This window comes from Pseudophryne corroboree, chromosome 8 (assembly GCF_028390025.1).
Source record: "Pseudophryne corroboree isolate aPseCor3 chromosome 8, aPseCor3.hap2, whole genome shotgun sequence".
Classification (NCBI taxonomy): domain Eukaryota; kingdom Metazoa; phylum Chordata; class Amphibia; order Anura; family Myobatrachidae; genus Pseudophryne; species Pseudophryne corroboree.
Genome location: NC_086451.1, coordinates 191,191,140 through 191,219,010, shown reverse-complemented (window position 1 = coordinate 191,219,010; position 27,871 = coordinate 191,191,140). Strand labels below are relative to the sequence as shown.

The window sequence follows — 27,871 nt, the reverse complement described above, 5'->3', positions numbered from 1 at the left end:
CAGATCCGCAAGGACAAGGAAATGGCAGTAGTGTACCTCAACCTTCAAGCAAGGAAGAGGTAAGTCACATACTAAAGTGTCTTCCAGCCTTGTCCGCAGTGTTCGTCCCGGGAGTCCTAAACTGAAGAGATCTACAGCTGTGTCACACTGGATATGTCCAATCTCATCTGATGTGGGAAGCTAAGCAGTGTTGGGCCTGGTTTGTTCTTGGATGGGAGACCACCTGGGAATACCAGGTGCTGTAGGTATAGATTTTCTCGGTCGACACGCCATTCAGGTAAGCGAATGGGCTTTGCACACTAAAGTCATTTCAGACTCTGGTAGACAAGTGGGGTTGGCCAGAGATAGATCTCATGGAGTCCCATCTGAACAACAAAGAGCCCATAATCGGGTCATGAACAAAGGATCAGGGAGTGATCTTTGTGGACGTCTTTTTAATGGGAAGTTCATTTCACTTGTGTTTACTCAAATCATCCTGCTATCCAGGATAGTGAGGAAAATACAGCAAAGATTCTAACAGCTCTGCCTTGGCCCAGAAGGCGTTGGTACACAATCCGCAGAAAATGTCGAATGCCATTTCTGTTTCCTCTACGCCCAGATCTACTAAGGCAGGGCCCTTGTTATCACAGATATCTGGATCGACTGTCTTGACGGCGTGGCTCTTGAAATTTATATACCTGAAGTCCAGAGGATTCTCACAGATGCTCATTGCAAGGAAAACTTCCTTGGCTCGTATTTATCACCAAATATAGCAAGCCTATATTCATTGGTGCAGTAGAAGAGGTATGGACCCAGGGTTCTAGCAATCCTTCAGGCAGAAATGGATAAAGATTTAAGGTGGCTTCCTTGGGAATGCAAGTGTCAGCATTGACTGTATGGTTCCGAAAGAAAATTGCCAAATTGCAGGATGTGCGCATTTTTTCCAGGGAATGCTGCGCATTCAACCTCCTTTTTGTTCCTACTACAGTGCCTGGGGACTTAAGTCTAGTCCTCAAAGCCTTTCAAGTTGCTCTGTTTGAACCACTAAATAAAGTGGATTTTAAATGGTTGACAGCTAAAGTTCTCTTTCTGCTGACTATGGCATCAGCTAGAAGAGTGTCAGATTTAGGAGCACGGTCATGTAATCTCCTTGTCTGATGTTTATCCAGATAAAGTAGTTCTCAGAACTATGTCTGGGTATCTTCCTAAGGTGGGGTCTAGATTCCGCATTAATGAAGAAATTGTGGTCCCGGTTTTCAGAAATCGTGATTTTCTGCGGGAGATGCGTCGCTGAACGTAGAAAGTAGTTCGGGCATTAAGAATCTACGTGGATCGTACCAGTGCCATCAGAAAGACAGATTCTCTTCATCACAAGAGGGGATGGCCTGCTACTAAACAGACGCTAGCAAGAAGCTTCGAATGACTATTTCAGAAGCATATTCTCAAGCTGATCTCCCTGTTCCGGCTAATGTCTCTGCTCACTCTACACGTAAGGTAGGTCCTTCATGGGCAGCACAACATGGTGCTTCAGCAGAACAGATATGTAAGGCAGCCACATGGTCTTCCAATAACACATTCATTAGACATTATGCCTTGGATACTTTTGCCTCTCATGATGCTGAATTCGGGCGTAAGGTTCTCCTATCTAATCAGGAGCGTCCCCACCACTAAAAATTGCTTTGGGAAAATCCCATCTGTTATCCTGTGGATAACCTGTGGACCCTGCCGGAGAAATATACATTATGGTAAGAACTTACCGCTTATAACGGTATTTCTCCTATGTCCACAGGTTTCCACAGGGATCCCATCCTGACGCACCTGATTTGAGGATCTTTATACTCACTAAACTCTTCCCTCTTGCATGGAAGGGTGTGCATGTGTGTTTTTCTCGCCTTAATAGGGTTCTACATAAAACTCCTGCCTAAATGCTTTGGAATCCAACTGATTTGACTGAGCCAGTGGGCGGGGATATATGGACGGGCCCATTGCATACTGGGAGGACTGAAAGCTTGGGATCGTTTGGTGCCAATCCGCTGTCGCTCCATCATATCCCATTTGTTATCCTGTGGAAACCTGTGGACATAGGAGAAATACCGCTATCAACGGTAAGTTCTTACCATAACGTATATTTATGTTCCATTATTTTGGCCATGGAGCTGGAGGTATTTTATGGTATTCCTGAATATCCAGCAGGCTTACCTACATATGCTCATAGCACTGTCCCATCAGTGCTATCTTAAGTTGCTTTCCTTCAGCAACATTTTACAGTTTAGGTACTACCATTTTAACTGACCACAGCTCCCAGAGTATTCACCAAAATGATGGTGGTAGTGGCATGTTATCTCCGTCGGCAAGGGATAAGGATTTTTTCAAACCTCAACAATTTATTAATCCTGGCACAATCTCAGGAATGGCTTCAGTGTCGTGTGCAACAACAGACAACAGATTGTTTGCAGTGATACGATTGGCTCATAAACGGCAATGCGTGTGATGGGATTGATGGTGTAAACATTCGACATGATGGAGTATACTCAGTTCCTCTCGATACATCTGCAACGTCTGATCTTTTCCAAGTGGAATGGTTTTCATCAGACAATAAAAACGCAGATAATGGTCCTTCCTCTGGAAGTAAGGAGGTCAGTAGACTGGACAAAGGGAGACTCCTTTGGATATCAGATTGGGAAACTCTGACAACAGATGTTAGCCTTCAGGGCTGGGGAGCAGTGTTAGGAAGGAGTTGCTTCCAGGGGCAGTGAACCAAGGAAGACAGTTTCCTGCCAATAAATATATTGGAACTTCGGGCAGATATATGGCACTTATTCAGGCAAAGAACATCCTTGAGGGGAAACCAGTTCAAATCCGTTCGGACAATGCAATGGCGGTAGCATACCTCAACCATCAGGGAGGAACTCGCAGCCAAAACACAATGAAGAAGGTAAGTCACACGTTAAGGTGGGCCGATCTTCATTATCCATCCTTGTCCGCAGTATTCATTCTGGGAGTCCTAAACTGGGAAGCGGATTTTCTCAGTGCACGAATGGGCTTTACACCCCAAAGTCTTACAAACTCTGGTAGACAATGTGGGTTACCGGAGATAGATCTCATGGCGTCCCGTCAGAGCAATAAAGTTTCTGCAGCAGGGTACACTGGGTTCCACAGGGAATACATTGGGGTGTAGAGATGGATCTTGATCCAGAGGCACCAACAGGCTACAGCTTTAGACTGTCCCAGGATGCATTGCGGGGCCTCCTCTATAACCCCACCTCCAGGCACTGTGAGCTCAGTTTTAGAGTTGATGCCTGCATGAAGCAGGTCACTTAACAGGGGTGCAGCCCTGAAAAAGCTTTTTAGAGTACTTCAAGGGCTGCAGCACTTCATAGGTCAAGCACATCTGGATACCAAACACTAAGTCCTACCCTTGTTCTGTCCCCTCACATCCTGTAAAGCTAGATATCGCTATTGTTCTGCCCTTTCAGTAAATGTAACTTGCTGGCCATGTGTGTGGAGACTGTGTGTAAATTGTGCACTATATGAATTGAATATTGAATATGTCTTTGTAGCTTTTCTGTGTGAATGCGTATGCTACCGTATATACTCATACCACGTGCCAATACACAGAGCTTGTGAACCAGTGTACGTAGCGTGCGTGTATGCGTACGCATGTCAAAAACGCGCAATCACAGAGGCCACTCTGTGTGGTGTTTGCACGTGAAGTGTGCGTGTGATATTTTTGACTTCAACAAGGGCATACACGCGGGAGAGTGGAGTCTTCATCAGGAAGTCTTTCAACTCCTCGTGGACAAGTGGGGTCTACCAGATGTAGACCTATTGGCGTCACGACAGAATCACAAAGTTCCGGTCTTCGGCTCAAGAACAAGGGATCCTCAAGCAGCGTTCGTGGATGCACTGGCAATTCCATGGACCTTTCGGCTGCCGTACGTGTTCCCTCCAGTGTCACTCCTGCCCAGTGTACTGAGGAAGTTCAAGCAAGTAAGAGGAATACTTCTCCTAGTCGCTCCAGCATGGCCCAGACAGCATTGGTTCTCAGACCTGCAGGGTCTCTCGATAGAGCGTCCTCTTCTCCTTCCTCAACACCCAAACCTCCTCGTTCAGGGCCCTTGTGTATATCCGGACCTGGCCAGACTGGTTTTGGTGGCGTGGCTCTTGAAGCTTCACTCCTGAGGGCCAAAGAATTCTCCGAGGCGGTTATCCAAACTATGCTAAAGGCCCGGAAACCGGCTTCTGCACGGGTTTATTAAAGGGTCTGGAATTCTTACTTCACCTGATGTGCTGTTAAGAGTTATGATGCTTCCAAGTTTAGTACTTCCAGACTTCTGTCTTTTTTGCAACAAGGCTTGGATTTAGCACTTCGTCTGGCCTTTCTCAAGGTTCACATATCTGCCTTGTCGGTGTGGTTTCAGAGAAAAATTGTGTCTATACCTAATGTTCATACAGTCACGTACTCTGATTTAGCCTCCCTATGTCCCTCCTGTGGCTCCATCTTAGAACTCTCCCTGGTTATTTACCTAAGGTGGTGTCATCTTTTCACCTTAATCAAGAGATTGTGGTTCCAGCCTTCATCTCTTCCGACTTGGCCTCCAAAGAATGGTCTTTGGATGTGGTACGGGCTCTCCGTATATATGTGGAGAAGACTGCCTCCATTCGTACTGTTTGGTTTCCACAAACGTGGCTTGTCTGCAAATAAGCAAACCTTGGCCAGATGGATTAGAATGGTGATTGCACAAGCTTATGCACAGGCTGGACTCCCAGCTCCTACTGCTATTAAAGCCCATTTTACTCGGTCTGTTGGACCCTCTTGGGCAGCCTGTCGTGGCGCGTCCGCAGAACAATTATGCAAGGCGGCTACGTGGTCCTCAGCTAACAGGTTTATTAGGTTCTATGCCTTTGATACTTCCACCTCCCAGGATGCTCTAAGGTGCATCCCCTCCCTTGAGGAACTGCTTTAGGACATCCCAATTGTATTCCATGTGGAACACAGTGTACCCTGCTGCAGAAAAGGAGATTTATGGTAGAGTTACCATGGGCGCCCACCCTAACTCACCTAGCTTCTATGGGTTTGTATGGCATTAGTCGCTGGTCCCTTCTCCTGTCGTGAGAACGTGGTTCTATGTGACTAACATCTGCCTTCTCTTTTACCTGCTTCTGCATTGGACTGGTAAACAAAACTGAGCTCACAGTGCCTGTAGGCGGGGTTATAGAGGAGGCCCTGCAATGCATCTTGGGACAATCTAAATCTTTAGCCTGTTGGTGCCTCTGGATCAAGATCCATTTCTGCACCCTAATGTATTCCCTGTGGAACCCAGTGTACCTCACAGAAAGAGATTTGACCATGGTAGGTCTACCATAAATCTCCTTTTCCGCATACGCGTTAAGAGCAAAGGATCCCAGAACTTTTATCTGGCTTATGTATTTCCACCAATCATCCTGAAACCCAGGGTGATGTGAAAGGTAAGACAAGGCAAGGGTGCCGTGATACTAATAGCTCCGGCTTGGTCCAGAAGGCAGTGTTACACAGATCTGCAGAGGATGTCGATGGCTGCTCCATTCCTACTCCCTCAACATCCAGATCTACTGGCTCAGGGTCCTTGCTATTACAAGCACTTGGATCAACTGTATTTGACGGCGTGGCTCTTGAGACTTCCATCCTGAAAGCAAGAGGATCTCACATCAGGTAATTTTTAAAAAATGCTCAGAATAAGGAAACCTTCCTTAACTTGCATTATCACTGAATATGGCAAGCCTATATTCAGTAGTGCAGTGACTGGAAATTTGACCTTAGGTTTCAGAATTTCAGAGTCTTGGCATTTCTTTAGGCAGGAATGGACTAAGGTCTGCGGGTGGCTCCTTGAGAGTACAAGTGTCAGCAATAACTGTATGGATCCAAAAGGAAATTGCTAACCTACAGGATGTGTGTACTTTTTTTCAGAAAATGCTGCTGATTCAACCTCCTTTTGTTCCTCCTGCAGTGCCTTAAGTTTAGTCCTAAAGGCCCTTCAAGTTGCCCCATTTGATCCACTAAAAAGTTTGGATCTTAAATGGTTGACAGCTTAAGTTCTCTTTCTACTGGCCTTTCCTTCAGCTAGAAGAGTTTAAAATTTAGGGGCATTGTTATGTCAATCTCCATTTCTGATTTTTTATCCAGATAGAGCGGTTCTTGGGACCAAATCTGGGTATCTAGGTATCTAAATCCCACCTTAACGAAGAAATTGTAGTCCCGACCGTCCGGGGACCAGAGCTTTTTGCGGGAGATGCGTCGTTGAACGTAGTCCGTGCCTTAAGGATCTACGTGGATCGTACCAGTGCCTTCAGAAAGACAGACACTCTCTTCGTTCTCTACGAAATTCACAAGACAGGATGGCCTGCTGATAAGCAGACACTGGTAAAGTAGCTTTGGATGACAATTTCAGAAGCATACTCTTAAGCTGATCTCCCTGTTCCAGCTAAATTGTCTGCTCACTCTACTCATAAGGTAGGTCCGTTATGGGCAGCACAATGTGGTGCTTCAGCAGAATAGATATGTGAGGCAGCCACATGGTCTTCCATTAACACATTCACTAGACATTATGCCTTGGATACCTTTGCCTCTCAGGACGCTGAATTTGGGTGAAGGATTCTCCTGTCCAATCAGGAGCGTCCCCACCACTAAATTGCTTTGGGACAACCCAGTGTTATCCTGTGGATAACCTGTGGACCCTGCCGGATAAATATTTGTTATGGTAAAACTTACAGTTGATAACCTTATTTCTCCTAAGTTAACAGGATCCACAGGGATCCCACCCTGACGCACCTGATTTGAGGATCCTTTCACTCACTAACCTCTTCCTTCTTGTACGGAAGGGTGTGCATCTGTGTTCTTCTCGCCTGATTAGGGCTCTCTATGATGCTCCTGACTTGAACGTTGGAAAAACAACTGATTTGCCTGAGCCAGGAGGCGGGGATATATGGATGGGCCAGTTGCATGCTGGGAGGCCGAAAGCAATGTTAGGAGAAATAATGTTATCAATGGTATGTTTTACCATAACGAATATTTCTTCATGTCTCTTGAGTCAAGCTAGAGATTGGTTTGAGTTGGAAGCTCAGAAACCGTGGGTTATTATCGAAAGTTGCAGCATTCGTCCTGTGCATCCCCCCCCCCCCCCAGATTTGTTTTGGGTGCCACCATCTGCTACGTGTAAATTGCTGGATTCTTGTAAAACAAGTAAGACCACAATTGAGGTATGGCATAGGTTGGCCTCCTTTAATGACGAGATAATTTTACCATCCCTTTTTTGTCATTAAAATCCTTAATGGCTTTACTCTCGAACTTAACATTAGACAATTGGATATGGGGTGGTTTACATACGGTAGGAGATCTTTTTATTGGGGCTAATTATAGCGTCCTTTACCCACCTGCAGGAACACTATAACATTTGAAAGCAGGACTTTTTCAAATATCTGCAATTGAGAAAGAGGCTCCAGTCAAATCTTCCCTCACCTCTACGGAAACACTTTTTCCATCCTTCATTAAAGCTTGGCTTCATTCTTCCTCGCATAAATGTGAAATTTCCTGGTGGTTTCAGTATCATCTCTCAGGCAACAAGAAGGTTAAATTAAGTTCTCAACTTAAGTGGAAGTGAGATTTAGCCAGGATCTTTCAAGAAGAAGAGTGGGATCTCATTTTTAGCACTTGTTTTAAATTCTCCGTGTATCAACCGCTCAGAAATGTTCTTTAAATTAATTCAGAGGGCATACTTCACCCCAGAGTAGCAACATAAAATGTGGCCTTCTATTTCTAAATACTGCTGGAGGAAGATCCGGTGAGATTGGTTATATTTGCCACATTTTTTGGGCGTGTCCTCTTTTACAGCTGCTCTGGAGAGAAGGGTTTTGTATGATTAACACAGTGGTTGGAATAGGTATTCTGGTGGATCCGGCTACAGCGCTATTCCATTTATGTTCTGGACAGCTTTTTCTGGGGATAGGTATATTCTTGGGCACATGGTTGCTACTAAAGCCTCTATTGCTCAATTGTGGAGATCTGACTCAATACCTTGTATCTCAGCTATTCAGAATAAGGTTCATAAGCATTATCTGTTCAAAACAGAATAGGTTAAATATTCTTCTTCTCGAACCTCTGTATATATGAAGTGGTTTAGTTGGAATTTACATAAGGAAACAATGGGTTACACAACTATTTATAACAGTCCAATTTATCTCTCAGTTCTATGTTCTCCTTATTCAGATTCGTAAATTTGTTATATCCATCATCTGTTCGTATGGTCATTAATATTTTGTCTATTGATCTGACTGATATGTAAAAACTGTCTTTGGGGCTTGACCTTCATGTCTAAATTGTACCTGGCTCCCTTAATGTCTTCCCCTTTTCTTTTTTTTCTATACCCTCATTTACTGTTGAAACTTTCAATAACAAGTAATGTTTAAAAGAAAAAAAAATTTTAGGCAGGTATGGAAAAATGCTGTAAAGTAAGAATGCTTTCAAAAATAGAAATGTTAATAGTTTATTTTTATTAATTAACAAAATGCTAAGTGAATGAACAGAAGAAAAATCTAAATCAAATAAATATTTGGTGTGACCATCCTTTGCCTTCAAAACTGCATCAATTCTTCTAGGTACGCTTGCACAGTTTTTGAAGGAACTTTGCAGGTAGGTTGTTACAGACATCTTGGAGAACTAACCACAGATCTTCTGTGGACGTAAGCTTGCTCAAATCCTTCTTTCTCTCAATGTAATCCCAGACAGACTCGATGATGTTGAGAACAGTGCTCTGTGGGGGCCATGTCATCACTTCCAGGACTCCTTGTTCTTCTTTACGTTGAAGATACTGTAGTTCTTAATGACATTGGCTACATGATTGGGGTCATTGTCCTGCTGCAGAATACATTTGGAGTCACTCAGACACCTCCCTGATGCTACTGCATGATGGATCAGTACCTGCCAGTATTTCTCAGCTTTAAGGACACCATTAATACTGACCAAACCTCCAACTCTATTTGCTGAAGTGCAGCCCCAAACTTATAAGGAACCTCCACAACGCTTCACTGCTCCGCATGCTCTCAAGCCTTTCAGCAACTTAACTGCCTTCTGTTACTGCCAAATATTTAAAAATTTGACTCATCAGTCCAGAGCACCTGCTACCATTTTTCTGCTCCCCAGTTCCTATGTTTTCGTACATGGTTGAGTCACTTGGACTTTCCATATCGAACATATGCCTTTTTGTCTGCAATTCTTCCATGAAGACCACTTCTGGCAGACTTCTCTGAACAGTAGATAAGCGTACCTGGATCCCACTGGTTTCTGCCAGGTCTGAGCTGATGGCACTGCTGGACAGCTTCCAATTTTGAAGGGAAGTCAGCATGATGTGTCTTTCATCTGATGCTCTAAGTTTCCTGATTCCTCTAAGTTTTGACCGACCACTGTATCTACGATCCTCAACCTTGCCCGTTTCTTTGTGCTTCAATTTTAAAAAATACAAGCAGGTACATATCCATCATGCAGTACCATCAGGGTGACGTCTGATTGGCTCCAAATTTATTCTACAGCAGGACAACGACCCCAAACATACAGCCTATGTCATTAAGAACTATCTTAAGTGTAAAGAAGAGTAAAGAGTCCTGGAAGTTTTGATATGGCCCCCAAGTCTGTCTGGGATTACATGAAGAGACAGAAGGATTTGACCAAGCCTACATCCACAGATGTACTTAAGGTTACTTGAGGGATGCTAGGCTAAAATGTGTCTTAGGGCGTGGTGACAATTTGCACTGGCCATTCTTGTTTTCTCTTATGTCCTAGAGGATGCTGGGGTTCACATTAGTACCATGGGCTATATACCGGTCCACCAGGAGCCATTGGCACTTTAAGATGTTTGAGGGTGTGGGCTGGCTCCTCCCTCAATGCCCCTCCTACCAGACTCAGTTTAGGGGAGATCTTCTGAATTTTCCTGGTAAATGTTTTTTTTTAGAGTTATTATTTTACAGGGAGGCTGCTGGCAACAGCCTCCCTGCAGCGAGGGACTGAGGGGGGGAGCAGTGTCCGCCCTGCAGGATCAGAGCCACTGTCTCCGCTGACTGGACACTGAGCTCCAAAGGGGTCTGATCGTTCTCCGCCACAGGGGACCGCTCGCCCCAGCAGCATGCCACCACCCCCTTGCAGCAGAGCTGAAGAATCGGTGGCGAGTAAGACACCGACCCCCCTAGCAAGCAGGTTGGGTCGGTGTGAAGATGGCGGCACAGGGTAGGAGCGCAGCCCGGGGATGGCTCATCGGTACATGGTGTGGCGCTGTGAGGTGCGCCCTGAGCCAGCGCGATGCCCTACACCAGGCATTCCCAACCACGGTCCTCAAGGCACACCAACAGTGCAGGTTTTAGTGATATCCAGGCTGCAGCACAGATGGTTAAATCAAAATAACTGAGCTACTAATTAAGTCATCTGTGCTGAAGCCTGGATATCACTAAAACCTGTACTGTTAGTGTGCCTTGAGGACCGTGGTTGGGAATGCCTGCCCTACACTGGTCCAGAAGCCTGTCGGGGTCCCCGGATCTCAGCCAGCACTAATTCCTCAGGCCGGTATAATCCATGAAGAGCGGGAAGACAGCGCCATTAAGGAGGCGGAGCTTCTCAGAATGGACCCAGCAGCGTTTAAGCGCCATTTTCCTGCCTGCACAGCGCTGAGAAGAATCAGGTGCCTCCACAGCAACTCCAGTTATCTGTAAACGGTACCAGGGGGTTGTAGAAGGGGGGGGGGGGGGGGGAGGAGGCTGTAATACAACTGTGTGTCCTATTAAGGTGCACAGTCAGCGCTGACAAGGGGTCTCCCTTTGGTAAAAGCGCTGTGTGTGGGTTGGCTCCAATCTCTGTGTCTCTCTTGCTATTCTTGGGGGGGGGGGGATGTCTGCCCTCACCTGTGTGTGAGTAGAGTGTTTGGTGTTCTCCTTTAGCTATGTCCAGGGACATTGTGTCATATGCTGCAGAGGATTTTTCCTCCCAGGATGATCCCATTCCATGTAATCAGGATAGCACTGGTTAGCACAGATACCAGCAAGGGAGCCTGAGTGGTTTTCCTCTATCAAATCTTGGATTTCTCAGATTTCTGACAGGGTTGCAAGTAATGAATCTGCAACCAGGGTATTACAGAGCTCTATGGCAGTATGGCCGGTTTCTGGTACCTCCGGACGCTCTGCTATATACCCCCATAAGCGTGCGCTTGTGCATGTCACGCAAGATGACACGGATACCGATTCTGACACCACAGACTGTGATGGGAATGTGTTGCGGGGGTCCGCATCTCTTGCCAAGGGGGTTCAATTGATGATAGCCTCTATCAGGGATGTGTTGAATATTAATGATACCACACCTGAACAGGTTGAGGAGGCCTTTTTCACTGAAAATAAAAAAGCCTCGCTAACCTTCCCTGCGTCAAAGGAATTGAATGCTATATTTGAGAAAGCATGGGAAAACCCTGAGAAAAAATTCCAGGTCTCTAAAAGGATACAGGTGGCGTTTCCTTTCCCTGAGGCGGATAGAAAAAAATGGGAAAACCCGCCGATTGTTGACGCATCTGTGTCCAGACTCTCAAAGAAGGTGGTTTTGCCTGTTCCAGGATCTACCGCCTTAAAGGAGCCGGCTGATCGAAAAATTGATAACACACTTAAATCAATGTACACTGCTTCAGGGGTCATATTACGTCCCACTATTGCTAGTGCATGGATTGCAAAGGCTATAGTAAAGTGGACGGCTACCTTACTTGAGGATTTGGATACGATGGATAAGGATGATGTTGCATTATTTTTATGCAACATACATGATTCAGCAGGTTTTATGGTAGAATCCATGAAAACCTGGGTTCCATGGCTGCGGGAATCTCTTCCATGTCTGTTTCAGCTCGTCGGAGACTGTAGCTGCGCCAGTGGTCGGCCAACGCGGAATCCAGAAAAAGTCTAGAATCTAACCGAGGCCTCTTCCTCTTCGGGAGGACCTAATGTAGCAGGGGCTGTTCGCCTATCAAGACTTACCGCGGCTACGTTTGGCGGTATGGAAGTTGAGCGCCTGATACTTGTTCGGAAGGGCATTCCGAAGAAGGTCATTCCTACCCTGGTACAGGCTAGGAAAGGTGTAACGTCTAAACATTACCATCGTATTTGGAAGAAATATGTCTCTTGGTGTTAATCCAAGAAGTTTCCTGAGGTTGGGTTCTGTGCAGGTCCAGATTTCGGCCCTATCCATTTTCTTCCAGAAACAATTGGCTGCCCTCCCTGAGATTCAGACTTTTTTAAAGGGAGTTCTGCACATCCAACCTCCCTTTGTACCGCCTACGGCGCCTTGGGACCTTAACGTGGTGTTGCAGTTCCTCCAGTCGGATTGGTTTGAGCCTCAACAGGAGGTTGAGGTCAAATTTCTTACATAGAAGGCAGTCACGTTGTTGGCCTTAGCTTCTGCTAGACGCGTGTCCGAATTGGGGGCTTTATCCTGTAAAAGCCCTTACTTGATCTTCCACGAAGATGGAGCTGAGCTCCAGACACGTCAGCAGTTTCTTCCGAAGGTTGTGTCGGCATTTCATATCAACCAAACTATTGTGGTGCCAGTGGCTACTGACTCCTCAATTACATCCGTGTCATTGGATGTTGTAGGGGCTCTGAAGATATATGTGAAGAGAACCTCTCGTCACAGAAAGTCGGAATCTCTGTTTGTCCTATATGATCCCAAGAAAATTGGGTGTCCTGCTTCTAAGCAGACTATTTCTCGCTGGATTCAGTTCACTATCCAGCACGCTTATTCTACGGCAGGACTGCCGTGTCCAAAATCTGTTAAGGCCCACTCTACTCGTAAGGTGGGATCTTCTTGGGCGGCTGCCCGGGGTGTCTCGGCATTGCAACTTTGCCGAGCTGCAACTTGGTCTGGGTCGAACACGTTTGCAAAGGTTTACAAGTTTGATACTTTGGCCTCTAATGATCTGAAGTTCAGTCAAACAGTTCTGCAGGAGCCTCCGTGCTCTTCCTCCCGTTCTGGGAGCTTTGGTACATCCCCATGGTACTAATGTGGACCCCAGCATCCTCTAGGACGTAAGAGAAAATAGGATTTTGGTTACCTACCGGTAAATACTTTTCTCGTAGTCCGTAGAGGATGCTGGGCGCCCACCCAGCTCTTCGTTTTCCTGCTACCGTTATTTGGTTCGACTACTTTGTTTAGTTATGTACTGCATTGTTACTTGGTAAGTAATGTTTCGGCAGTTGCTGAATGTTTCAAGCTAATTAGCTGGATGTACCTTGTATGTGTGAGCTGGTATGAATCTCGCCACTATCTGTATTAAATCCTTCTCTCGAAGATGTCCGTCTCCTCGGGCACAGTTCTAAACTGAGTCTGGTAGGAGGGGCATAGAGGGAGGAGCCAGCCCACACTCTCAAACTCTTATAGTGCCAATGGCTTCTGGTGGAGCCGTCTATACCCAATGGTCAGGGCCGTTTCTAGCCAATTTGGCTCCCAGTGCGAGATTTAAAAATGCGCGCGCCCCCCCCCCCCATAGATATAAAGAGGAAAAGCATGCACGCGCCTAAGGCGCGCGCGCTCCCGGTAAGGGGGCGTGGCCTCGTTAAAATGGGCATGGCTTTGTTAAGATGGGCGTGGCCTCATCTGATCTCATCAACACGGCCACCACAGGATATATAAAAAAAATAAAAAAGTCCTCATTTTACACATTACAGCAGGCACGCTACCCTATTTTACACAGCACGGCAGGCAAGTGTCCCCATTTTACACAGTACGGCAGGCACGTGCCCCCATTTTACACATTGCGGCAGGAAAAAGTGTCCCCATTTTACACATTGCGGCAGGCACGTGCCCCCATTTTACACAGTACGACGGGCAAGTGTCCCCATTTTACACATTGCGGCAGGCAAGTGTCCCCATTTTACACATTGCGGCAGACAGGTGTCCCCATTTTACACAATACGCAAGGCAAGTGTCCGCATTTTACACATTGCGGCAGACAGGTGTCCCCATTTTACACATTGCGGCAGGCAAGTGTCCCCATTTTACACATTGCGGCAGGCAAGTGTCCTCATTTTACACATTGCGGCAGACAGGTGTCCCCATTTTACACATTGCGGCAGGCAAGTGCCCCCATTTTACACATTGCGGCAGGCACGTGCCCCCATTTTACATATTACAGCAGGCAAGTGTCCCCATTTTACACATTCCGGCAGACAGGTTCCCATTTTACACATTATGGCAGGCAAGAGTCCCCATTTTACATATTACGGCAGACAGGTGTCCCCATTTTACACAGTACGGCAGGTGGTGGGGAGGGGGAGGAAGGGAGGGAGAGGGGCTGACTTACATTTGAAGCGGTTCTCGCCGCTCTTCAGCCGCCTCTCCCTCGTCTGCGCGGCTCTCCCTCCTCCCGAGTGCCCAGCTCGGGGGGGGCGGGGTTTTGCGGAATGACGCGATTGCGTCGTGACGTCACGACGCAAACGCGTCATTCCGCGAAACCCCGCCCCCCCCCCCCGAGCTGGGCACTCGGGAGGAGGGAGAAGGGGGTTTTTAAGTGCTGAAGAAGTGCCGCGGCGGGCGCCCCGTGCGGTTGCACGGCTCGCCCGCCGCAAGAAACGGCACTGCCAATGGTACTAATGTGGACCCCAGCATCCTCTACGGACTACGAGAAAAGGATTTACCGGTAGGTAACCAAAATCCTATTTTTATTGAACCTAAATTGCAAGAGGAATCAATTCCTTCCTTTCTATAATAATGAGGTGCAAGAGATAAATATCCAACCAGCGTTTTAAAATTCAAGTTGTCATTTATTTAAACCATGATGAATAACTTCATAACTGTGAGTCTTGTGATGTTATGTATTTTATTCATAAAGCATTAGGAAAGAGTTCATGTGGAAAAGATAGGACTTAATAAATAGGATTGTGTGGGTGGTCTTCAGTATGCCGCCGGCTGGGATCCCGGCGACCAGCATACCAGCGCCGGGATCCCGACCACCGCCATGCCGACACATATTCTCCCTCTTGGGGGTCCACGCCCCCATGGAGGGAGAATAAATAGCGTGGCAAGCGCAGCGAGCCCGCAATGGGCTCATTAGCGCTCGCCCAGCTGCCGGTATGCCGGCCCCCGGGATCCCGGCGGCCGGCCACTCATACTACTCCCAATTGTGTAAAGGAGTAACAGTCCTGTGCAGGATAAAAACTGCTAAAGGTCCCATGTCTTACAGTGCGCTCCATGGACACCATGGCCAGTCCAGCTATTTCCATCCGTGAATTGGGAGCTGTGGGAGCAACAAAGAGCGAGAGAGCTGGAATAACACGGTTGAAGAGTGAGATAAAACTGGTAAGCAAGTGTTTATAGAACACATAGCAGTTTGTATGTTTCATTAAAGAGTCATGGTCTTGGCTATTCTAGTTATGTCTCTAGTTACAGATTTGTTAAAATAAGTGTTTTACTGACTATCACCTCTTCGGACAGTAACAGCAACTTCTTTAAAGGACCTGTAAAAGGAAGGGTCTGGAACAATCCCGGTCCTATGCAGGGCGCAATTATACATTACTCAGAAACTTTGGAGACTAGGTGTGTGATACCTGAAATAAATGAAAAGAGACTATGGCGGGGATTCAATTTCCGGTGAATTGTTCGCCCGGTTGAATCTTTGTGACACCGGCCTGCTTTTACAGCAGCAAGATCTCGATCAAAAGTGTTTGCTAACCCATAAGATAGTGAACACTTTTGTGCAATTAGGCTGGGCGAAGGGTGCAAGGCAGAGCACCGTGGTAACAGCAATTCACACCCTTAGTTGGCATTTGAGTTCTCCTATATGACCAGTGATCGCGCTGAGCAAAAAAAAATTGTGGGTCCCAGGTACCCATTACTTTAAAAAATTGGGGTCCTACTCCACTGATTAAGGGTCCAATCACATATCATGGTGGGGAAAGCTGGGGGTAAGGGCATGCAGTGCTGGGGGTAGAAAGGGGTTAGTGCAGACAGGAGGCAGTACTGGGTGTGACAGGCAGATAGTGGGTGACAGTTAATAGAGGGAACTGAATGAGATCAGACAGGAAGGGTAGGGGCACCTTGTTCTAAAATCTATTCAATCCTACTCCGCATCCACGAGCTGTTCCCGGGTCCAGTATGAAATGCCGGCACTGGGTATCCAGGCGATCACTGACACATGGGAGGAAGAGGGGAAGACAGTACACTGACAAATGGAAGGAAGAGGGGGGGTAGTACACTGACACATGGGGGGGGACAGTTTACTGACACATGGGAGGGAGAGGGGGTGAACTGTTCACTGACACATGGGAGGAAGAGGGGAAGACCGTACACTGACACATAGGAGGGAGAGGGGGGAACAGTACACTGACACATGGGAGGAAGAGGGGGGGCAGTAGACTGACATGGGGGGGACAGTTTACTGACACATGGGAGGGAGAGTGGGTGAACAGTTCACTGACACATGGGAGGAAGAGGGGGGGCAGTACACTGACACATGGGGGGGGACAGTTCACTGACACATGGGAGGAAGAGGGGGGGGACAGTTCACTGACACATGGCCGGAAGGGGGGGCAGTACACTGACATATGGGAGGGAGGGGGGGGACAGTTCACTGACACCTGGGAAGGAGAGGGGGGAAACAGTTCACTGACACCTGGGAAGGAGAGGGGGGAAACAGTTCACTGACACCTGGGAAGGAGAGGGGGGAAACAGTTCACTGACACATGGGAGGGAGAGGGGGGGAAACAGTTCACTGACACCTGGGAAGGAGAGGGGCAGTACACTGACACATGGGAAGGAGAGGGGCAGTACACTGACACCTGGGAAGGAGAGGGGGGAAACAGTTCACTGACACCTGGGAAGGAGAGGGGGGAAACAGTTCACTGACACATGGGAGGGAGAGGGGGGGAAACAGTTCACTGACACCTGGGAAGGAGAGGGGCAGTACACTGACACATGGGAAGGAGAGGGGCAGTACACTGACACATGGGAAGGAGAGGGGCAGTACACTGACACATGGGAAGGAGAGGGGCAGTACACTGACACATGGGAAGGAGAGGGGCAGTACACTGACACATGGGAAGGAGAGGGGCAGTACACTGACACATGGGAAGGAGAGGGGCAGTACACTGACACATGGGAAGGAGAGGGGCAGTACACTGACACATTGGAGGGAGGGGGGGGTCGTGCAGTACACTGACAGACACTGCGGGTGGAAAGTCAGCCGTCCAGCTGCTGGAACAAGGATCCCAAGAGCAGGAGACCAGCCGGCGGAGTGTGCGGGCGATGCTGAGGCTGGGGAGCGCTGGGAGGTATCGGGAGCCACAGCACAGCTCCCGGACCCCAAAGCAGCAGGACACGTCATTGCAGCCGGCGGGCGTCTCTAGGCTCCCGGTGGGTCCCTTGGGGGCAGGAGGCCGTGAATCCCTGGGGCCGAGGATGGGAGCTCTGTGAGCATGCGACCATCCCTGGCCCCTATGGGTGGGTCCACCGTGATGTGCTCCATTGGGATTGGCTAGAAGTTTAGTGATTGATTTCTCCATTACCCAGCTGGCTCTTCCTCCACTTTTTCAGTCGTCCCTGCAGCCGGGCAAGTGAGACATCAATCACTAAACCTATTGCCAATCCCAGTAGAGCGTGTCCCTGGGGACCCACCCATTCAGAAAAAGGGAGTCCCTGGTGCACAATATTGGGTAAAATATGTGCTATGGCGCGTTTTTGCGATCACTGATAACACAACTACTGTACATGTAGACTAATGGAGAAAAAGACTGCAAAGCTAGATAGGGAAACTTTATGTATGTAAGAATGGAAGCCCCAAGCTACTTAGTATAACCATTTTGAAACTTAAACTCAAGATTTCCTAACAGACTCCAAAATCTGTACCTTATCACCGTGCTATTAATCACACTCCATGGCTTGATAAATCTGGGCCTTAAGGCCAGTACTCACTAGCCGATGTGAGAGAGATGTGTGCTGAGCGAAACGCTCAGCACGCATCTCTCCCGCCGCTCAGCACAGCGCGATGTGTGCTGAGCGTGCGGGGGGGGGGACGACGACCGACCCGCTAGATTGGCCTGCATGTAGGGGGTACACATGGAGCGATGATGCTTAAATTCTAAGCAATCTAGTCAGATTGCTTAGAATATCGCTCCGTGAGTACCCCCCTTTAGTTTTTAATGGTTTACTCCACATGCTCATGAAGCTACATACAAGGGCCCGGTATTACACAATTGTAAATGGAAAATGTCCCGAGAGTTACAGTAGGCTGGGTACACACTTGATACTGTAGATATATCTGCAGATCAATAGATCTCATAATATACACATTATATACATGTGAATTACATGTACAGCATATAATGTTCCCTGTCCATGCACTTGGCAAAAGCATTCTGTCTTGGAAAAGTGTGCTTTTATTGTATTTCTGACAAGAAATTGAATAGTTGTAAATGCACTAAAAGATGTTTTGATGAAAAAACAATAAATAAAAAAATTCTTTAGAATAGTGCAAGGCATTCTGTAGTATTACAGTGTTACAGTTCACAATACACTTGAGTGGTAATTCGCAAGTTGTTTATGCTGAAAAATTATTTTGCATAATTAAATTTGGCTAACAAAAAATATGCCTGACTTAAGTAAATTGACCTCTCGGAGTAATTTAGAATATACTCTGTACTAAACTAAAGGATTTCAGGATTTTGGTTTCCATAATGAAAACGATTATTACGATCATCATTGGAATGATGTTGCTTGAATCAAATGCATTGTTTGATGATGACTATTTCTTTACATGTTCTCTTCATCTTATAACTAACTGTCTGTTTTCCAGCTGGATAAACGTAGGCTGTCTCTGGCTGCAGAAGGCAAGGTGAACTGAATAGCTCTCCTTTGTGTGATCACTGTTTAGTACACACATGCCTGCCCCAGTCACTGCATGGGCAATTATTAGGGCTGCTTTCAAACACAATGGTTCTTAAAGAAATGGATGGTAATTGCACTAATTGGCAGTGGTTGGTGTCACGTTTGGTGGGTGCACTGCACATACTGCACACTATCCACATGGGCTGGGTATACTGGTGGCCGAGGTGGGGAGGGGGCGAGTGCAACAAAGCCCCTTGCGAACTCGCCACAGGTTTTGTTCCCACTCTATGGGTGTCGTGGACATCCACGAGTGGGAATAGTCCCTGTTGGTCGGCATGCTGACTGTCGAGATTGAGAACCGGCGGATATCGGGATCGGTATTGTGACCAGCAGTCTCCCGACCACCGGTCACATAACTTTATCCACATTATATGATTTCTTTATAATCACGTTCTTGTCACTTGAGGTGCTAAATGACTTTAAATATTAAACCAAGATATTTATTAATAGAATATGTAGGCAAAATATATTTATTTCTTTTTTGGAAACTGTACACATGCTCCATTTACAGTGTTGTCACCCAAGATCTAATTTAATAGTGACAAGAAGATTTTTTAAGCAATGGTAAAGGCTTCATATTCACAGCTGTACATTCACTTGACCAAAAGACTTACCTATTCACACAGGAAGCACAATTATCTTCTGTAAATATTAATATTACTTTCTATTAGTCTGTATGCTGGTTTTAGCACTAAATTGAGCAGACGATGGTCCTTGAGTAATTGTCTATTTCTCATAGTCCTAGAGGATGCTGGGGTCCACTTCAGTACCATGGGGTATAGACTGTTCCGCAGGAGCCATGGGCACTTTAAGACTTTTCAAGGATGTGAACTGGCTCCTCCCTCTATGCCCCTCTTCCAGACCTCAGTTTAGAAAATGTGCCCAGGCAGACTGGATGCACTCCAGGGGAGCTCTACTGAGTTTCTCTGAAAGACTGTTAGGTTTTTTATTTTCAGGGAGGACTGCTGGCAGAAGTAGGAACCAAGGGGGCAGAAGTAGGAACCAACTTCCTGAATAGTTTCATGGCTCTGCTTCTGGCTCACAGGATACCATTAGCTCCTGAAGGGTACTGAACACTAGCTGCGGCTATGCGCTCACTCCCACAGCCCGCCGTCACCCCCTTACAAAGCCAGAAGTCAGAAGACAGGTGAGTGTACAGAAGAGGATCTTCAGTCATCGTGATGGCTAAAAGGTACCGCGCAGTGGACGGGAATGCTACCCTTCAACACAGGCACAGCAGGGTGCAGGGCATGGGGGGCTGGCGCCCTGGGCAGCATGAAACCTAATAAAAACTGGCTAATATAGGGACATAAGTTGCTGAGGTACAGTCCTACCCCCGCAAGTATAAAAATTAGTTTTGCTATTGCTGAGGAGAAACGTGCCATTGTGGGGGCGGGGCTTCCTCCTCAGTCAGCCAGCACGCTGCTCAGCGCCATTTTCTCTTCAAGCAAGCTGCAGAGAAGAACGCTGGTCCTCCTCCACTGCTGAACAAGTATCAGGGTGCAAAAAAAAGGGGGGGGGGGGGCACAGTATAAATTGGTTCTGTATTGTGAATTTATCATTATAAAAGCACTACAGGTCTGTGGGCAGTTTTGTGTTACACAGGGTTTTTATCAATAGCGCTGGGTTGTGAGCTGGCAAATCCTTTCTGTGTCCTTCTGACAGATTTTACTGTGGGTCTGTCCCTTATAAGTCTCCGAGTGTCTGTGGTGTGGTTGTACACGTGTGTGACATGTCTGAGGCAGGGAGCTCTTCCCCTGAGGGAGCCATTTTAGAGACACAGAGTTGTAATGTGGTGGTGCTGCCGGCAAATCATGAGCCTGAATGGGTGAAAGAATTACGTGATAGTGTGAATCATATCAGTAAGAGATTGGATAAGTCTGAGTCTCATGCAGAAAACTGGAGAAAATCAGTGGAGGATGTGATTTTTCATAGTTCTGCCTTTCCATCCAAGGACAACCCCTCTGGGTCACATAAGAGACCATTTGCACAAATAGTACAAACTGATACTGACACGGACTCTGATTCCTGTGTCGACACTAGTGATTCCAGGGGAATAGATCCTAAATTGGCAAAAAGCATTCAATACATGATTGTTGCTATAAAGGACGTTTTGGAAGTTACGGAAGCCCCTCCTTTACCTCAGGAGAAGGCTTATTTTTATAAGGAAAAGAAAATTAATGTAACTTTCCCTCCTTCTCACGAACTAAATACCCTTTTTGAGGGAGTTTGGGCAAACCCTGAAAAGAAATTTCAGGTTCCCAAAAGAATTCAGGTTGCTTATCCCTTCCCGGCAGAGGACAGGAAAAGATGGGCGTCACCCCTCGTTCTAGACAATGCCATGTCACGTTTAACTAAAAAGGTGATTCTCCCTGGGCTGGGACAACTTCACTAAAGGAGCCGGCAGACCGCAAGTTGGAGACTACGTTAAAATCTATTTATGTGGCCAGTGGTACGCTACTCAGGCCCACCATTGCTTGTGCGTGGGTGAGTAGTGCTATCGAAAAATGGTCAGACAACTTGTCATCTGAAATTGACACGATAGATAGAGACGAGATACTCCTAACGTTAGGTCATATTAAAGACGCTGCTGCATACGTGCTAGAAGCCATGAAAGATATTGGGCTCTTGGGTTCAAAAGACGCTACCATGGCTGTCTCAGCTCGGAGGGCGTTGTGGATTCGCCATTGGAATGCTGACGCAGATTCCAAAAGAAATATGGAGGCTCTCCCGTATAAAGGTGAGGCCTTGTTTGGAGATGGGCTGGATGCTCTAGCCTCTGCGGCTACCACAGGTAAGTCGACATTTTTGCCTTATGCTCCTGCGCCGGAGAAAAAGACACATCACTCTCAGATGCAGTCCTTTCGGCCCAACAAATACAAAAAGGGTAAAGGTTCCCCTTTCTTTGCAGGTAGAGGGAGGGGAAGAAGAAAAAAGTCCACAGCGTCTCCAGGAACGCAGGAGTAGAAATCAACCCCTGCTTCTGCCAAATCTGCAGCATGATGCTGGGGCTCCCTTGCGGGTGGGAGCACGTCTAAAACTTTTCAGTCAACTCTGGGTTCAATCTGGCCTGGACCCATGGGTCTTGCAAATAGTGTCCCATGGATACAAACTGGAGTTTCAAGATGTCCACCCATGCCGATTTTTCAAATCGACCTTGCCAGCTTCTCTTCCAGACAGAGAAGTAGTAACAGCTGCAATTCAAAAATTATGTCAGGATCAGGTCATTGTCCTGGTACCCTTGTCACAACAGGGAGAAGGTTTTTATTCAAGCCTCTTCGTAGTTCCGAAGCCAGAGGGCTCGGTCAGACCAATTGTAAACCTGAAATCTCTGAATCTCTACCTGAAAAGATTCAAGTTCAAGATCGAATCTCTGAGGGCAGTGATTTCCAATCTGGAGGAAGGGGACTTCATGGTGTCAGTAGGCATAAAACATGCTTACTTGCATGTTCCCATTTATCCTGCTCATCAAGCTTATCTGAGATTCGCAGTACAGGATTGCCATTACCAGTTCCAGACGTTGCCGTTCGGACTCTCCACGGCACCGAGGGTATTCACCAAGGTGATGGCAGAGATGATGGTCCTCCTTCGACAACAAGGAGTCAGTATAATTCCTTAACTGGATGATCTCCTGATAAAAGCGAGATCCAGGGAACGGTTGGTACAGAACATTGCACTCTCCCTGTCAGTACTCCAACAACACGGTTGGATCATGAATTTTCCGAAGTTGCAATTGGAACCGACGACAAGATTGTCCTTTCTGGGGATAATACTGGACACAGAAGTACAGAGGGTATTTCTTCCAGTAGAAAAAGCTCTGGAAATCCAGAGAATGGCCAAACATATTTTGAAGCCAACAAGAGTGTCGATCCATCAATGCATTTGGTTGGTGGGAAAGATGGTAGCGGCCTACGAGGCCATACAGTTTGGCCGATTCCATGCCAGAGTATTCCAGTGGGACCTGTTGGACAGGTGGTCCGGATCCCACCTACACATGCACCAGAAGATAATCCTGTCCTCCAAAGCCAGGGTTTCGCTCCTGTGGTGGCTACACAGTTGTCACCTATTAGAGGGACGCAGGTTCGGGATTCAGGACTGAGTCCTTGTAACCACGGATGCAAGTCTCCAAGGCTGGGAACAGTCCCACAAGGAAAAAGCTTCCAAGGAAAATGGTCAAGTCAGGAATCCTGTCTTCACATAAAAGTTCTGGAATTGAGAGCCATTTACAGTGGCCTTCTGCAAGCAGGGCATCTTCTTCAAGATCACCCCGTGCAGATCCAGTCAGAAAATGTAACAGCAGTCGCGTACATAAACCGCCAGGGCGGAACGAAAAGCAGAGCGGCAATGGCAGAGGAGACAAAGATCCTCCTCTGGGCAGAAAGACATGCAAGAGCTCTGTCACCAATTTTCATTCCGGGAGTGGACAACTGGGAAGCAGACTTCCTCAGCAGACACGATCTCCATCCAGGAGAGTGGGGCCTCCACCAAGAAGTCTTTGTAGAGGTGACAAGTCTTTGGGGAGTTCCTCATTGTTCCAGGTCGAGAGACCCTCAAGCAATAGCAGTGGATGCACTGGTGTCACAGTGGGTGTTTCGGTCGGTGTATGTCTTCCCTCCACTTCCACTGATACCAAAAATTCTCAAGCTCATAAGAAGAACAAGGGTTTGAGCGATCCTCATTGTCCCAGACTGGCCAAGGAGGGCGTGGTATCCAGATCTTCAGGAGTTGCTCATAGAAGATCCTCGGCCTCTTCCTCTTCGCGAGGACCTGCTGCTGCAGGGGCCGTGCGTGTATCAAGACTTACCGCGGCTACGTTTGATGGCATGGCTGTTGAGCGCCAGATCCTAGCCCGAAAGGGTTTTCCCAAAGAAGTCATCCCAACTCTTATTCAGGCCAGGAAAGGAGTAACGTCTAGACATTACCACCGTATTTGGAGAAAATATGTGTCTTGGTGTGAATCCAAGAAGGCTCCTACAGAAGAGTTTCACTTGGGACGTTTTCTCCATTTTCTGCAGGCGGGTATGGATGCGGGCCTAAGATTGGTTTCAATCAAGGTCCAGATTTCGGCCTTATCGGTTTTCTTTCAAAAACAATTGGCCTCCCTTCCCGAAGTTCAGACGTTCGTGAAAGGTGTGCTGCACATCAACTCCATTTGTGCCTACAGTGGCACCATGGGACCTTAATGTGGTGTTGCAATTCCTTCAATCGGATTGGTTTGAACCTCTACAGGAGATAGAATTGAAGTTTCTCACTTGGAAAGTGGTTATGCTATTGGCCTTGGCATCCGCAAGGCGGGTGTCTGAGTTGGGGGCCTTGTCTCACAAGAGCCCTTACCTGATCTACCATGAAGATAGGGCAGAGTAGAGAACTCGCCAACAATTTTTTCCGAAGGTGGTTTCGTCTTTCCATATAAACCAGCCTATTGTGCGGACAGTGGCTACTGTCACCTTCACTGCGTCAAAGTCTCTTGATGTGGTTAGAGCTTTGAAAATTTATGTCGCAAGAACAGCTAGGATTCAGAAAACAGAGGCTCGGTTTGTCCTCTATGTTCCCAACAAGATTGGGTGTCCTGCTTCTAAGCAGACCATTGCGCGCTGGGTCAGAGGGACGATTCAGCACGCTCATTCCACGGCAGGATTGCTGATACTGAAGTCGGTAAATGCCCATTCTACTAGAAAGGTGGGCTCATCCTTGGCGGCTGCCCGGGGGGTCTCGGCGTTACAACTTTGCCGAGCAGCTACTTGGTCAGGGGCAAACACATTTGCACAGTTTTACAAGTTTGACACCTTGGCCGATGAGGACCTCAAGTTTGGTCAATCGGTGCTGCAGGGTCATCGGCACTCTACCGCCCGTACTGGAGCTTTGGTATAACTCCATGGTACTGAAGTGGACCCCAGCATCCTCTAGGACGTATGAGAAAACAGGATTTTAATACCTACCGGTAAATCCTTTTCTCCTAGTCCGTAGAGGATGCCGGGCACCCGTCCCATTGCGTACTTTACCTGCAGTTGTTAGTTTTGTAGTTAACACGAGTGTTGTGTTACGATTATTTTCAGCATGTTGCTGCACTTGTTTATGCCCGTTGGCATATGTTAAGTTGAATGCCATGTTGTGCGGCATGGTTGATGTGTGAGCTGGTATGAATCTCACCATTAGTTTAAAAGTAATCCTTTCCTCGAAATGTCCGTCTCCCTGGGCACAATTCCTATACTGAGGTCTGGAGGAGAGGCATAGAGGGAGGAGCCAGTCCACACCCTTGATTAGCTGACCGTGGCCGCCTGTCACCCCTGTGTCCGGCCACGGTCAGCTTTCACTGCTGCCGCTGGCCAACTGGCACATCTCCCCTCAGCTTGCCACGTACAGCTCCACTGTTGCTGCTGGCCGCCTGTACAGGGGGAAAACACCACTGAACATAGATCGCGCGGCTTCTCTACACTGCAGCGAGGAGGATACAGAGCCGGGACTTCCTGCAGTAACACCGCGGCTCACAGACATAGAGGCGGTGAGGGAGTTATATTAAGGTCCCTGGCCAGCGATTCCCGTCTGATAAGGAATTGTGGCCAGGGATTTAGAGGATGGTAGTGCTTTATTTGGATACATATAGTTTTAGGTTGTGCATAATGTACTTATGTTTAAAAAAAAAAAAGCAAAGCACATGGTGGATGCCATTTTTTTTTAAATCACTTCCTGCTTCTTTCTGCAGGAATCTGGTATCTGTCCTACAACGGCCACTGGAGGGCAGGGGTGTTAGTAGGAATTTCAGTGAAGCACATATTTAACAGAACTTTGTGTGTTCCAGGATGCAGTGCATTTCTGGCTTATACACACTTCAGTTAAATTTTTTACTGAGTTGTGAGGACTTGTGTTTCACTGTATACAGTACCTGTCTGTCTGTGTGCATGATGAGTAGAGCTAATGCAAAGTCAAAGAAGCAGCTTGTCTGCGTTGTCTGTGATAGTGTGTTACGTGATGGAATTTCCACTTGCACAGTGTGTCTTGCAAATTCGGGTACAGATAAAGACCCCTGCCCTGATCCTTCTTGGATAATGGCAGGTGTCATCGCGGATTTGAGATCGGAGTTGTCTGCTGCACGAAAAGACCGTGAGGTGGCTAAGTCTGATTCAAGGTTAATGCCGTCTGAGCAGTCAGAGTGGGCTCAGGATATTTCTAGAACTTTGCAGGGTTTACAAAAGTTTCATGTATAGTTTGCATCCTAAAAGAAGTCATCATGTGTCTCATACTTTACCAATTTCATTGGTGTTGCATTCTGACGATTCAGGGCCAGACCTGATATCTCGGGAGGAATAGGAGAAAGGTGAATTGGGACAGGAGTCAGATAGTGAGGTCATTGATAGTCCGTGCATTGATAATCTCATCAGGGCAGTACACAAGGTACTAGATTTCACTGAGTCTGAGGAGCCTTTCACAAAGGATGAAGTGTTATTTGCTAAAAAACAAAGGGCAACTCTGTGTTTTCCTCATTCATATTCTCTTAATAAGCAGTTGACGAAAGCAGGGAAAACTCCAGATAAACGGTTCTCCATGCCAAAGCGGTTTCTGTCTAACTACCTGTTCCCAGAGTCTGTCTAATAAATGGAAAAATGCGCCACCAGTGCATTCCTCAGTTTTCAAACTTTCAAAAAAGTTAACCATTCCAGTCCCAACTGCAACGACTCTTAAAGACACGTCAGAGTGTAAGCTAGAAGCCATGCTATAGTCCATGTATACAGCAGTAGGAGTGTTGCTTAGACCTGCTTTAGTTGGAGTTTGGGTTAACAAGGCTGTGGTTGTATAGGCAAAACATCTCAAGTTAGGCCTACAACAAGGTCTTTCCTCAGACCAGCTTGTACTTCTTGCTGATCACATTTGTGAATCGGCTGAGTATTTAGGTACGGCTTCTATGGACGTTGGACATGATAGTTCTAGGCTTTCAGCTTCACTAATTGCAGCCCGACGGGCACTTTGGTTGCATTCTTGGCAGGCAGAGACTGAGTCAAAATGAGGAATAGAAGTGTTGCCTTATACTGGCGATATGTTATTTGGTCCTGAATTGGACAAATGGATTTCTCAGGCTACTGGGGGGAGAGTCTGTTTTCCTACCGTTGCCCACACCAGTCCCTAAATGGAAGTACGCTGGACCAGCGTTCAAATCTTTTAGACCTCAGTCCTTTTCGAGTCCGTGGTCGGGGAACAACCGTACAATGTAGGCGTGGTAGGGGATGTGATTTTCAACAAACCACTAACCGTTGTCAACACACAAAGCCAGCTGACAAACCAGTGGCATGTTGGGCTTCCAGCCCATTCGGATCTTCAGTTGTGGGAGCACCCCTTCAAACATTTCACTTGGCATGGTTTCAGACGTCCACAGTTGGGTGGATCCGCAATTTAGTGTTCAAAGGTTACAAATTAGAGTTCGATCGTCTACCACCAATGCAGTTTTTCAAGACAGGTCTGCCTGTGTCAGCCGTAAAGAGGTAATTTCTGCAGACCGCTATTCAGTCTCTCGTAGATTCAGCAGTTTTACTTCAGGTACCATTACACCAACACGGTCAAGGGTTTTATTCCAATCCTTTTGTAGTACCAAAGCCAGATGGCTTGGTCAGACCGATATTGAACGTCACTTACTACAGATTCAAGATGGGATCCCTGCGGTCAGTGATTGCAGGTTTAGAACCACAGGAATTCATGATTTTGCTGGATCTGATGGATACATACTTACATATTCCAATTTGTCCGCCGCATCAGGCGTATTTAAGGTTTGCAGTACAACAAAACCATTATCAATTCAGGCACTACCATTTGGCCTCTCATCAACGCCTCTGGTATTCACAAAAGTGATATCTGTGATGATAGCTCATCTCAGATCTCTAGGAGGGATAATAGTTCCATACTTAGACAACCTTCTCATCAAAGCTTTGCCTCAACAAATACTCCTTCAACATGCCTTACTGATGTACAATGTAC

The 27,871-nt window shown here is 47.0% G+C and overlaps 1 protein-coding gene and 1 pseudogene across 12 annotated transcripts in view; both read left to right on the top strand.

The window, feature by feature from the left end:
- PHKA1 (phosphorylase kinase regulatory subunit alpha 1) overlaps nucleotides 1–27,871 on the top strand; it is an 828,488-nt gene that overhangs the window by 728,320 nt on the left and 72,297 nt on the right. For 10 of the 12 annotated variants that reach the window (XM_063937031.1, XM_063937029.1, XM_063937027.1 and 7 more), the window contains 2 exons: nucleotides 15,210–15,325; nucleotides 18,816–18,854. In XM_063937031.1, coding sequence (XP_063793101.1) covers nucleotides 15,210–15,325; nucleotides 18,816–18,854 — 155 coding nt within the window. The remainder of the gene's footprint in view (nucleotides 1–15,209; nucleotides 15,326–18,815; nucleotides 18,855–27,871) is intronic. The other 2 variants (XM_063937030.1, XM_063937026.1) reach the window with 1 other exon arrangement.
- LOC134952776 (5S ribosomal RNA) lies at nucleotides 130–248 on the top strand (annotated as a pseudogene).